Here is a 13151-nt window from a genome sequence, read left to right as displayed (position 1 = left end):
AGGCAACTAAAGATGACATTTTATGATTTGTTCAATTTGATCAACATTAAACTGACTTCTGACACGTTCAGGCTTCATGTGAACATATCCATCTCGCAAGTTAGATTAAAAATCAGCTAGCACGTTGTCTGTCAGCAGCACCACATCCTTAGTTTACTATGAATCCAATATAAGACTGAAATGTATGTCAACTGAACAATTATCTAATCAACCGAGTAAAAGATTTTAACAATTTCAAGGTGTTGTAAAATCAACAACAAACAGTTAATTCTCTTCAGTTTTTATTTTTTTAAAATCACAATACAAAAAGTTTAAACAATAGTATTCATTGGTCTTGTGCCTGTAGTTAATTAGCATTACAGTGCTAACGGTACTCCATCTCTCATGTAAACCCACTGTCTGAAAAGGTACTCCTTGTTATATTCAAACAAGATAGTCAATTCAAGTTGTTCGGTCCCTAGCGCGTACAGTTCCATCATCCTGCCCCTGTTTTTTTAACATCAATGACTTTGAATAGCAGCCATAACATTTGAAAAATGTGTTTCTCAGGCAAGCCATCATTTGATATTCAGAGGCCTCGACCTTTTAGTTGGCAGGATCCTCCTGTGTAGCCACTGCTTACAGCTGCCCCAGTGCTGCTGTACATTGGACCTGAATCGGGGGGGAAAAAGACGTAATCAGCCCGGCCAATCGCTACTGCACCAATCCAAAACATTCATATTAATAAAACTAGAGTTTACCTGATAACTGCATCTGCATCATCAGTCACTGCCATTTAAAGCTGCACAATTCAACTATGAGGAGATCCAGTGAAGCCTCCAACAGTCCATTCATTCTAGAGAAAGAGATTAAAAGATGGATTAAGCCCAGCAACTAATGTTTGTCGTAAGAAATCACAATAAAATGCATGCAACACTATTCATGAGTCTGAAACTCACCACTTATTCATATGTAAGGGTACAAAGAGAAACAACTGAATACAGTCTAGACACCTTACACATCAAATAGGACTGCTGTGGGACATTACTGGAGCAAATTTGAGGACTAATGCAGTGAACAGAAGTGGACTGAGCACAATACTACCCATGACTTAAGAGGCCAATGCTTGTTTTGGTGGACTCAGGAGGTGGAGCACTACAATCCAGAGGAGCTTCATAGAAACATTTTTTTCCTCCATGGGCATTTCTTTAAGAATCAGAATCGGGGAAGAGGCCATGGCATGTTTGTAGGCGACATCTGAAGCAGAGGACTAAACACAGCGACTAACTTGAAGGTATTCATGGAAACAATGAGAACTGAGTTTGAAGGATGTGAGCAAAGCAAAAGGAGATTTTTACCTCACGTGCATTGGCCTACTTTCTCCACATATGACCTAGGCAAGAGAGCAGCTTTCATCTCTGATGAGCACTTGTTGGTAGGCGCAACACTTCGCTCTCCAAGGACTTGTAGGTTTTTGAAGTAGCTGACCTCTTGAACGTAATGAAGCATTAACATGACCAGACACCAGCTGAGGTTTTCCCCAGCATTTCCATGCGCCATTTTAGGGGCTAATTACTCAAACCCCACTAGAGGTATGATCTCAGTACACTATGAAGTCGTCAACACATCTGGGTATAAATAGTTTTGAAACATGTACAGGATTCACTGGGCCAAAAAGCATCTTTAGTTTTTAGATCGTAGGAAACCAGGCAGAGAGCTTGTCAAAAGAAGTGGACTTAAAAAAATAAAATTAAAAAAATAAAAATAAATAAAAAAGACCAGATTACAGCTTATCTTGCTTTACTATATCTTATCCAGAGAACTTCACTTGACTAAACTGCCAATTTTTAGTTGCCCTCCAGAGACATCCATGTGCAATTTCAGTGTTTTGAGCAGTTGACTTAGTTCTCACGCAGCATTACAGTAACAGATGAACCTACAGCTCTAAGCTTAGCTTCCCCCATGCGGTAGTTTTAAAAGGCAAAAGAATCAAGATTATTTTCCACAGTCTGTTTAATAGGCTCCATGAAGCCAAACTGACAAAGAAAAAAAAATGTTGATCATACAAAGAACATAAAGTACAAAACTGTTCCCGGTTGAGATATTACTTTGGGGAAACGAAGTTACATTTTCGATCACTTAAACAAGATTAGTCCATTTTACAGCACATTTAAAATGCAGATGTTGAGCAGAGCACAGAAGATACCTTGGACAGACTGTAGCATGCTGCAATTTGCAACTTCATGAACAGCCGGCCACTTCGGATGTGTAGTTCACCAGTCTGAAAGGAATTCACTCTTTTGGGAAATTGAACACACAGGAGCCTCAGCTAAACTAAGTTTTTGATAGTAAAAAGGAATTTAGCATTAAATCCCCCAAAAGTTTTTTTCTAGAGTAAATGGATCTTTCCTCACTCAGTTTAAAACCTGACAGGAGGTAGGCGAGTCACAGAGACTGAGAGGGGAAATAAGAAAAAAATGAAACAAAAAAACAAAGAAAACCAAACAAGCCCCATCGGATATTTCAATATAAAAAAACAAACTCAAAAACTAAGGAATTAAATGAGGAAACACTTTAACGTGCTGGACAAAAAGTCTACAGCGATGGTAGCGGCTGTTCAACGAAAAGCCAAGTGGAGAGTCATTGTTTGAGCCCCCAAATGGGGACTTGTGGTACTTATCAGATTACAGAGATGCCTTGTAGTTAAACGATCTTTTTAGAGCAATAAAGATGCCCAATCGAGCAATGTAAGAGTCTTGAACTGTAATTTGTAACATGGTTTGTTAAGGAATGACCAAAACTCATGGCTACATTTTTTTTTAAGATGCTTGAGCTACTACAACAGAACTACAAAACTAAGGTCAGCAATAACACGTGGACATTTTTCTTGAGGAGCGCATCTTTGAAATACAGCCAGCCAAGTGATGATCTTGAATCAGGGAGATGTTTACTCGTGTGTAGCTGAGGATAAGAAGTGGGCACACAGGTAAAGACACTGAAAGTTCCAACACTGGAGTTTCACAACATCCCCTTCAACCCACCAGACAGTCCAAAAACCCTCCCTCATTTTTTGCCTAAGGGGCTCCATCAACTGAGATACGAGCAATATTAGAATAGCAAATGCTGAATGTTACCTAAAGTGTTTCAAATGGTTTGCCAGCCTCTTTATCAGAGTGGGGGCGGGGGGGCTAGCAAAATTTGCCAACGGTGTACAGAGAGGCATCGACTTGGGCACAAGTACAAAACTGAGGGGCGTACATGATACAAGTCTTCATATGTTGGGGCTGTGAAATTGTCTTAATTCAGTGTTTGACCACTTCTAATGTGATGGTGTTTATAATTCTCAGCCTACCACCGCCAACTATGCATGTACTTTTTTTTATATGTACGATTTTAAGGAACTAGATTCCGATATTAAACTGGCCTTTTAGTTAAATCGTATTATATATGCAAGTTCATTTAGTGTTATATTTTAAAGTTTGAAAATGACAGCCCCAACATAAGTCTACATACACAATACAAATGCATTTCATTCATGCTTACCATAGCTGTCATATCCATCGCGGTAGGATCCAGAGCGGTCACCATATCCACCCTGACCCCTGGGAATTAAGCAAACATTTAATTAGCATGACTACGTTAAATTGACTACCATGTGATATCATGAAGTCTCAACTGTGGTTTGGAAAGCATATTTACCTATTTTCTCTGTAGCCACCTGAGGAGTATCCCCCACTCCTGTATCCACCACCACCACCACCAAAGCTCCTCTCTCCACCTCCGAAGCTCCTCTCGCCGTAGCTCCTGTCGCCGTAGCTCCTGTCGCCGTTGTATCCCCCACCTCCAAAGTCAATAAAAATAAATAGACAAAGCAAGATAAATATGGGCGACTTGACAGTAAACCGAACAAACTACAAATATATTTGGGCCACCGGTTCTCACCTCGGGAATAACCACGTCCACCTCTCCCCCGGGATCCACTGAATCTGCCACCTCGTGGGCCTGAACTGAAACCTCCTCTGGAGCGCCCGCCCTTTCCTGCTTCATCGACACGAATAGCCCGGCCATCTAGGGTCTGCAACACAAAGGGCATTATTGAATATAAAAAAGAAAAAACCCAATCCATAGCAATGTAGTACTGTAAGTCAAACAGACTGATAAATACATCTTGCATACAAGCATGCATATATATGCAAATGTTTGAGTAAAGGGTTAACATGAAGACTCTGGCCATTTTGGTATATACAAGAAAAACCCCAAAAAAAGAAAAAAAAAAGCACAAAAAAACCAAACAAAACAATTTATAAGGAATAGGTGGTTAATAGTTCTTTACCTTGCCGTTCATGGCGTCCAACGCATCTTTTGCATCTTCTGCACTATCATATTTCACAAAGCCGAAACCACGAGATCTTCCCGTCTCTTTGTCTCTGATCACATCCACTAATGGAGGGAAAAAAAAATCTCGTCAATAATGCCACGTACCGTCAAACGGTGATTCAAAATCACTTCCTGACGGTATAACAGTGATTTATCTAGAGGGAAAATGTGCTGAAATAAAAAAAAAAGGAGGCTTCACCTTTCTCGATGGTTCCGTATTTGCCGAAGGCCGCGGCCAGAGACTCCTCGTTGGTCTCAAAGCTCAGTCCTCCGATGAACAATTTACCCTCGTCCGACATCTTCAGCGAAACAAAACAGAGACAAAAAATAAACATTTAATCTAAAACAAACGCATATATTTACAAAAACTCAAAAAACTACTCCATGCTTTCACATCGACACACACCACCACCACCACCACCAACAAAAGTAGGTCACTGATCCCTTTACACGAGATGACCACCATTACCCGCGTAATTGTGCCAAAGCCTTTATCTAATGCAAAACAATGCACTAAAGTAGACTTAATCTAAAATTAAGTCTAAAATTGAATTGTATTAATAGCAGCCGTTAACGGATGGATGTCGAGCTAGGCCTCAGGCCCGTAAACGTGGTTTCGTTTGGTTAGCGGATTAGCTACCTAGCCTTTTTCCTTTCGGCGCCATTTTGTAGCACCGAGCTGCTGCTCCTCACTTTGTTTCACTGACCGACCAAGGAACACGCTTCAGCTGCCTTATTCTCTGCGTTATATAATTGCTCTGATTAGCGAATAAAAAAGCGGTTAGTGAACAAATTCCGCCAAATTTCACGTATCTTTTTCTAAACAGCAATACAACACTTTTGGCGCGATCTCATGCTTCACGAATGATTTACATCGCTATCAAAAATTTTAAAGCTAGTGTGCAGCTGAATGTGGTTTTTATCAAATAATTAAAAAGCTAACATGTTATTCGTTCCTTGAAAATGTAGATGTGTGTGGATGTGACTAATTCACACAAAAATTTACTCTGGAATGTGGTAAACATAAGAAAGAAAACAGCATTTACCTTTTCACTCGTGGTTCGCAAATAGCTGATGAGCTGAGCCGCAGGTCGAATGAGGGGGAAGAGACGGAGCTCTGCTTTTCACCGCTCTACGTACTGACGTCTTCTTCTGCCGGTGTACATGCAGGTCACATTACAACCTTAGGCTCCACACCGCCACCTATTGTACTGGATGGTGTAACACCATGGTTGAAAAAAAAAAGAAATTTTAAACAAAGAAGCTCAGTTACCTTGTTAGTAATTCTTACAATTGCATCTATTATTTCTCCCTCACTGAAAAATCCATCTATGAATCTAAGTATGCAAACTAGGGGCATGATATTCCACAAAATATGGTTTTGATTGGAAAGTGATACCAGAGCCAGGATCACCAATATCATAACCAATATCAATACTGTTTATTGTTAAAAGCAGCTAATGTACTGTCATGTAATGTATGTCACAAAGACTGTATGTAAAGAGGTATGTTATAATTTAAATGTATTATTGATAACCCTTTTTTGAATATAGCTTAATTTTCACCCAATCATTTTCCAAACACGCAGCATTTTTTTTTTTTACTATTCTGTGTTAATTACTTAATCACATGCATTTCTGAACACAAGACAGTTTCAGTGGTAAATACATTTTCAGTCCAGTGAACTAAAGTGGTGATCAGTGTGCACATGGTCACAACAGCAGCACTAAGAAGAGTGTCCATGTGTCCACGATGTGATGCTTTAAGTTTCAATCCTATTGATATTAGTATCCAAACTCAAAAGCGACAACATATCAGGGGTATCAATACTCCCAACCCTAATGCAAACATTTTTCATTTCATTGCAATTTTCTGCATTGCACTGCATATTGGACCATGTTTGGTCCAATATGATGTTACAAAATAATTTTTGTATGTATGTACGTATGATTGATTGAGATAATAGCTTGCCATCAAACACAATTTTATCCCAACAGTATCTAGACTTGTGTAAGGTATTACCAAAAGATTACATATTTCCTGTCTAAAACATAGTGAATGGCCAAATTGTACACCCAAAACTTGTCCCACTTTCTATTCAAGGCTTCTAGATAAAGAAATATAACATTATCCTCTAGTTTGATAAGAAATCCATTAATTAGAACATCACTCAACACCATTCTTTTGATTCCTTGATTAAAGCTGTCTCAGTGCAGTCAGATGAATTACAACCTTCATATCAAAACTAAAAGCAATCTTGAGAAAGAATGAGCATGCATCGTGTATACCAAACACTTTCATATGCCTCATTGTCCATCAAGCTGACTGATCAGCAATATAACATTAAATATTTAAGGATGATTATTTTGCATGTTTCAAGTGCTTTGTTTGTATGCACCAGTTTGTGTGAGTCATTGTGGTAATTTGCTGGTCAAGTGTGTGTGGCCTGAATTAGGACAAAGTCCAACTTGGCTGTGTGGGAGGTAGACGTGTCTGTACACGCATCTGTAAGCAGTGAAGTGTATTTGAAAGCCATGTGTAGGAAGTGAAGAGGGAGGTACATCTGTGTAGGAGGCCCAAAGCCCAGCCAGATGTCATCTGCCACATCCTCTGTGCACTATTACATAAGGAATAGTTTGACAGTTTTTAGAAATGAGCTGATTCTTGCTTAGAGTTAAATGAGAGGATTGATTGATATCACTCTCATATCTGTATGCTAAATATAATAGCCAGCAGCTCGTTAGCTCAGCATAAAAACTGAAAACAGCCCAGGCTAGCCTGGCTGGCAAGAGACATTTATTAAACACATTTAAGCAGTCCGGATAATGCCATCTTGATCTTGATGCCCCAGCATGGTGTCCCCCTCCGTCAACACTGGCTCTTCCACAGCACTCTCATTAGGATAGGGTCACATGAGTCCAAAAGTCCTGAGTGTGAAAACATCTACCAACTATGGTCAGATCTCTGGCCTTTCACATGCTGCTGCAGCTGCTCTGCACACTTGATCATCCCCATCTGCAGACCACAGCCACCTAAAATGACATTATGCTGCATTTTTGAACTGTGCTGTTCATTGTTTTATAGCTGAATAAATAAACATAACCCTTGACGAAAAGAGCAGGCCATGTGGTTTCCAGAGGAGACTGAAGAGGAGGAGGCTGGTAGGTTTTATGTGGATATCTTGGTTTAATCTCTCTCTGTATTTCAACAGCGAAGACAGGTGCAGCGCTCCTTCTCAACTCACCTAGTCACTGTGCTGTGGTGGGAGGCACTTTTAAATCCCCTTTAAAAAGGATCCTCATGAGTCATCAGTGTCAGAGAAAAGTGCAAAAGTTCAGCTGAGGAAGGGAAGGTATTCAGGTTGGCTGCACATCACTGCTGCTCACATTCTGCTTCCTGGGGTTAAATATGAAGGAGAAACAGTGGTTTAGTGTGGACAGCAGTGGTTCTAGATCTTTCTGGCTTGTAAGAAACAAAATCTTCACAAGGCTGATGATGTCACTGGGTCTATTTTGTGCTCCAAGTGTCAACGACAGTCGTTTGCATGACTGTCGTTGGTGGAAGGTTGGTTTCGACTTCGTTAGTGCTCTATTGTGTTATAACGACAGTCGTTGGAGTCACTTGCCACTTACACTTACACAAATAATCAAGTCCAGTTGTTTTTTCGATTTAAAACTCCTTTAGGGTAAATTAACAGATGCTACCACTGGGCTCAGACACCAGCTCTGGTTTCTGAGGGGCTTTAGGAACTCAACAGTTTCCCCAGTTTCCAAATAATAAAATTACATAAAACTTGCCCCTCAGTGACTTAAATCTGTCTCTTATACACATCTTTTGTGCTCCAAGTGTCAACGACAGTCGTTTGCATGACTGTCGTTGGTGGAAGGTTGGTTTCGACTTCGTTAGTGCTCTATTGTGTTATAACGACAGTCGTTGGAGTCACTTGCCACTTACACTTACACAAATAATCAAGTCCAGTTGTGGTTTCTGAGGGGCTTTAGGAACTCAACAGTTTCCCCAGTTTCCAAATAATAAAATTACATAAAACTTGCCCCTCAGTGACTTAAATATTGTTACCATTTGCTTCAGTTTTTTTGTGTGTGTGTGTGTGTGTGTGTGTGTGTGTGTGTGTGTGTGTGTGTGTGTGTGTAATCATTTCGTAATGAGAGCATAGAATAAAAAGGTCGGGGAATCGTGCTGAAGTGGCTAAAGCAAGGCGTACTACTGTCGACTGTCCAGTAAGGCTCTCTCGTGTGTTTGTGTTTGCAGTGGACAGCTTCCTCATGCTTGAAGGTGTGGATCTCTTTGAATTAATAAAAGATGAACAAAATACTTAAACAATTGTTATGAGATCAGCTGCTTGGGATTTTCTTTTATCCACAGGAGCAGCCAAAGTGTATGAGAGGAAGATTGACGGTGACAAACTATTTAACTCTGTAAAAACCCAGAACAGAGTGCTGTGTACCTGGGGCGCAGTGAATCAAAAAGCATGTTATGAATAGAGATATGCCGGCTGTAAAATTTGGATCAGTTCTTTGTACCAAACTGAGCAATGCAGCCTGTGAGAGACCTGAGAGCCTTTCTCCTTATAACCAGGTGCCAAATACTGTGTGAGCATATTTACATGTGTAAAACGACCCATCATACCTAAATGAAGCTGTAGCAGATACGGTATGTCCAGGTTTTTCCATTTTTTCCTTTATTCTTTGCATATTTTCTCCTTCTTTGTGTTTACATCTTACTATTGCATAAGTGAAACATCCTCTGCACAGATCAGAACATAGACTTTACATTCAAGACATGTATAGTTAAGGCATTGAATACATAAACAAACAAATACAGTAAGAGGTCTTTGTACAAAACACCAAGACGTATAACATGAAAACAGACACTGGAATCTTTTGTGACATATGCTACATAGCAATGAGAGCCACTGTCACAGAAAGATGGACTTAGATGGAATAACATGCTTAGTGCAATGACAACCACAGGAATTAGAGTCCTCAGATCTTACATTCTCCAGAAAATGGCAACAAATCGTCTCCCTCTCGGATCCCTTCAGCGGGCCCAGAGTGCACTCCGCTGTTACTTCACCTGTTCCACAGAGGTGGTTGATTCTGGTTTCCATCATGGTTCCTTCTATTCTTCAGGGAAGCTGCCACCGCTGTCACAGTGAGTGGATCTTCTCTGATCAGGAGGCTAGGGACGATGGTGACGATGTTGGTACGGGTGAGACGTTTGTGAGAGGTGTGAGCTCCTGCGAGTCCGCCTGCGAAGGCGCCGCTGATGCATCAAAAACTGGAGGCGCTCGAGCTTACACTGCAAGGTTTGATCCTCCTCTGTGGATGAGCGGAGGGGGTGAGTCTCCTCACCTACAGGAGGGAAAAGAAATAACAAAAGGTTAGCTATTCTATGCATTCTACGGATTTATTCCTCCTGTGTGCATGTGACCAGTTGTCACTGTTTACAAAATAAAATCTGCTCAAGCTGACCTGAAGCTTTACTGAAATGCTCTGCCCTCTGGGTCACTGGTGGTTTGCTTCTTGCTTTGCTGGGCTCCTCTGCTGCAACCACTGGGCTGACTGGAAGGTTTAAAGCAGGACAGTGTTGAGGAAGGGTGGGTGGTGCCCCCTGGTGGGAGTAGGCAGCTCTGAGGAGGTCATTGAGAATCTGGAGAATGATGGCGATGCCACGTCGAGGGTGACTGATGCTGTTCTGACTGTGAGGAGCCAAAGTGCCTGATGGGATAAGAAGGGAGAGAGAGGGAGAGGGAGAGAGAGAGAGAGAGAGAGAACGAGCGCATGAGGTGGATGAAAAAGGACTGGTACAAAGTGACACAGTTGAGCTCTAACTGAGCTGCCATTGTTTCTCATTGTGTTATGTTTTCGTCCTCAAGCCACTGCTGTTCACACACTGAGGAAAGACTTACCAGAGAAAGTCCCGGAGAAGATGCCCGGAGAGTGGCTCACAAAGCTTTCTATGACTGCTCCCGGCTGCTTGCACAGCTCTGCAGTGGGTGCAGCATGAACATTACTCTGTGAAAATAAGAGGGAAAAATGTATCTCCTGTTTTCACCGTCCATAATGAGGAATACATTTAGGAGAACTATTAAATACTGAACTTTTTACCGGCTTGTTATGTTACTTATACATGCTAATAAAAATGTAGTGGTGAAACCATAGAGAATATGTAAGACTAACCTTTTCGAAGGTTGAGGCTGGTACTGGACTCGGGGGTCCAGGACTGGAGCCGGCGGGAGCAGGTGAACAGACTGGTGTGGCTGCTTGTAGTGGACAGCTGGGGTGTGGACAGCCAGAGGGCAAAGACGTGGTTGAAAGAACAGGGGGAGGTGTGTGTATAAGGTGACAGGTTTGAGGTAGAGATGAGTGGTGATGATGGGTAACAGCAGGGACAGTGCTGGATGAGTGGGGGGTGGGAGGTGTTGAGCTAAAGGAAGTTCTGGGTCTTTGAGGGTCAAGTTGGATCGGGGATGTAGAGTCGGCATTGTCTGGGGAAGGGATGGAGGTTTGGGAAGCAGAGAGGGAGGTAGTGGAGCCCGCGGTGCTGGTAGAAGAGCAGGCTGAGGCCGAGCCAGGGTGGCTCACACTGCCAGCTGTCGGCAGGCCAGTCTGAAGCTCGCTGCTGCTCCGGACTCTCACATCACCATCCTGCTGCAGCTCCTTCACATCCTGCGCAGACAGCTGGAGCTGCACATACATCATGTGAGCACCGATTCCCAGGTTAATGGTCAGAGGTGAGTGCCCAGACAGGAACTCACTGATCTGCAGGGTTGTCAGGAAAGAAACACTTCAGGTTTTCAGATAATTCTTGTGATTTCAGTCTTGGGATGATCTGGCAACACCTGCGGTTACTGGTGGCAACAGCAAGTGTGGTTTAATACTGTAGCAGACACTAACTGAGCAGTTACTATGTCAAAAAAAAGATTAGCTGCTAGTGCGTCTGTTTACAGTGCAGCCAAACAATCAGGATTGTTTTATTAAAAGAGAAAGTCATCATGAATGTAGTGGATTACATGCATGCATGGTTGTGTGTGAATTCTTTTCCATTAACAATTAAAACTATGCTTCTATATATAGAGATAATTAGAGAATGGCTATTGTAGAAAAAACTGCAGACATTAAATAGTGTCATACATGGGTTGTGATTTCATTAAAATAAACTTCAGGCCACAGCACTTTGTTTTTCCTCACACCTCAAGTGAAGTGTGTGTGTGTGTGTGTGTGTGTGTGTGTGTGTGTGTGTGTGTGTGTGAATGACATGGTGCAATAAAGTTTGCATAATAGAGGGTTGCATGATTTTCTTAAGAAGTTTCCTTCACCCAAAATATCTGAATTATACATTTGCCATTGTCCAGTGAGAACCATGTAACTCAAACTTCGGTCATTTTGAATTTTTCAGATAAGATGAAGTGCATTGTCACAAAGCGGAACCTTTTTTTATGAATTCATGTAAGTAAATATTTTGGAAATATTTCCCATATGTCCCACAAAATATGTGGAAAACACACACCAGTGCATAGTTAGACTTCTTAAAGGACAATACTGTTTCCTCATACTCATTCATGAATTCAAACGGTCTATTTGAAGAATACAGTTAATAAGACTATTAAGCTCTCACCTGAACTTCTGTTAAACTTTCCAAAACGTCCATCACAGTCCTCTCAGCTCTGGCAGTCGAGCACTGTGGCAATAAAAACAACAGGAATAGTGAAGTCTGATTCCGTACGGAAATATTAGTAAGTACTACTTAGCAAGTATAAGATATTAATTTGATTTACTTACCACTAAACCAGCTTCTATGACAGGGACCAGAGTCAGTTTGCTGCCATCTGCTACACCCAGGTCCGTCAGTTTTCCAGCAGTCAGCTGCCTAATTCAGAAATCATATCCAAGTCCCTCAGTGCAATAAAAACACATTCACATCAGGCTAGTTAAGCTGAACTGACTTAATGATTTACCAAAGTGCACAGCATGCAGTATCTACAAACCAGCTCACCTGTCTCTATGCAGGAGCAGGATTCTGTCTGTTTGCAGTCTGAGTTTTTGGGAGATCCGTGTCCTCAGTCCCTCCACAGTCTCTACTCGGGGGACAGTGAGCTCCACCGGGCTGCCGGTGGTCGAGGTGATGGACAAACGCATGGTGGACTGAGCGGTGGCGATTCCAACCCCGCAGCCTGCCGACCGGGCCGGGGTGAAGCTAAAGAGATCCCGCTGCTGCTGCTCCATTCAGCTGCCTGTGAAATGTCCGAATTAAAATCAGACTCTGGTCGCTAGAATCATTTAAGGCAAGACGTGACAGTAATTTTTTTTTCTTAGTATCGATCCTCATTCCTCAGAGGACAGTGTGAAGCATCTTCGGATGTTTAAAAATGAAGGTTACAGGACGGTTTATCCACTACAGACTGTGGCGGTTCCTCTTTCTGGCCGTGGCAGACGCAGCTCTACTCCACCGAGCGTAAAACACCCAAGCGTCTCAGGGTAGGCCACGCCCATCCGGGCACCCAGCCAATCAGCGAGAACCTCAAGAACAGTCAGCCTGTACTGTCCAATCAAAACGCTTGTTTTCTCGTATGGCTCCACCCTGTTTTGTGCCTCACTCACCATTCATAAATGATGCAATCTGCACAGCACCACACAACATTTTGTACTGCATGTCATCATGTCAAAATGTCTGTCTCATTTCTCAATCAAATGACTCAACTGTAATTTGTATGATTTTAAATACCTGGTGATTATTCTCATTATTCAAAGCTTACCTCGAGGCAAATAAACATT

At 41.9% G+C, this 13151-nt stretch overlaps 2 protein-coding genes across 6 annotated transcripts; both read right to left on the bottom strand.

Annotated features, from left to right (window-relative positions):
• Positions 1 to 264: 264 nt before the first annotated feature.
• LOC111652600 (cold-inducible RNA-binding protein A) lies at positions 265 to 5531 on the bottom strand. Of its 5 annotated transcripts, XR_015437043.1 has the most exons (8): positions 5403 to 5531; positions 4556 to 4655; positions 4313 to 4419; positions 3923 to 4054; positions 3679 to 3830; positions 3523 to 3581; positions 741 to 835; positions 265 to 651 (listed from the first exon to the last, which is right to left on the bottom strand). XR_015437043.1 is itself a non-coding variant. In XM_087173091.1 (7 exons), exons 2-7 carry the CDS (start codon positions 4653 to 4655, stop codon positions 2253 to 2255), a joined length of 558 nt encoding a protein of 185 aa, XP_087029217.1. In that variant the 5' UTR covers positions 5403 to 5531; the 3' UTR covers positions 1975 to 2252. The 5 variants fall into 5 exon arrangements, 4 of the variants coding, with proteins under 4 accessions (XP_087029217.1, XP_023258679.1, XP_087029216.1 ...); XM_087173091.1 differs by lacking the exons at positions 265 to 651; positions 741 to 835 and adding an exon at positions 1975 to 2260; XM_023402911.2 differs by lacking the exons at positions 265 to 651; positions 741 to 835 and adding an exon at positions 1975 to 2940 and having other exon boundaries at positions 3679 to 3820; positions 3922 to 4054; positions 5403 to 5530.
• A 3501-nt stretch (positions 5532 to 9032) lies between these two features.
• On the bottom strand, positions 9033 to 12833 carry LOC111652599 (midnolin-B). Its single transcript, XM_023402909.2, has 7 exons — positions 12373 to 12833; positions 12159 to 12246; positions 11995 to 12057; positions 10557 to 11138; positions 10286 to 10391; positions 9849 to 10094; positions 9033 to 9728 (listed from the first exon to the last, which is right to left on the bottom strand). Exons 1-7 carry the CDS (start codon positions 12600 to 12602, stop codon positions 9556 to 9558), a joined length of 1488 nt encoding a protein of 495 aa, XP_023258677.1. The 5' UTR covers positions 12603 to 12833; the 3' UTR covers positions 9033 to 9555.
• Between the last annotated feature and the right edge of the window lie 318 nt (positions 12834 to 13151).

The sequence above is a fragment of the Seriola lalandi genome, unplaced genomic scaffold (assembly GCF_002814215.2).
Source record: "Seriola lalandi dorsalis isolate HSWRI2012SDOR001 ecotype SW California unplaced genomic scaffold, Sedor1 jcf7180002054043, whole genome shotgun sequence".
NCBI classification, from domain to species: Eukaryota; Metazoa; Chordata; class Actinopteri; order Carangiformes; family Carangidae; genus Seriola; species Seriola lalandi.
Note: the sequence above shows the minus strand (reverse complement) of the source record. Positions and strands in the feature narration are given on the sequence as shown.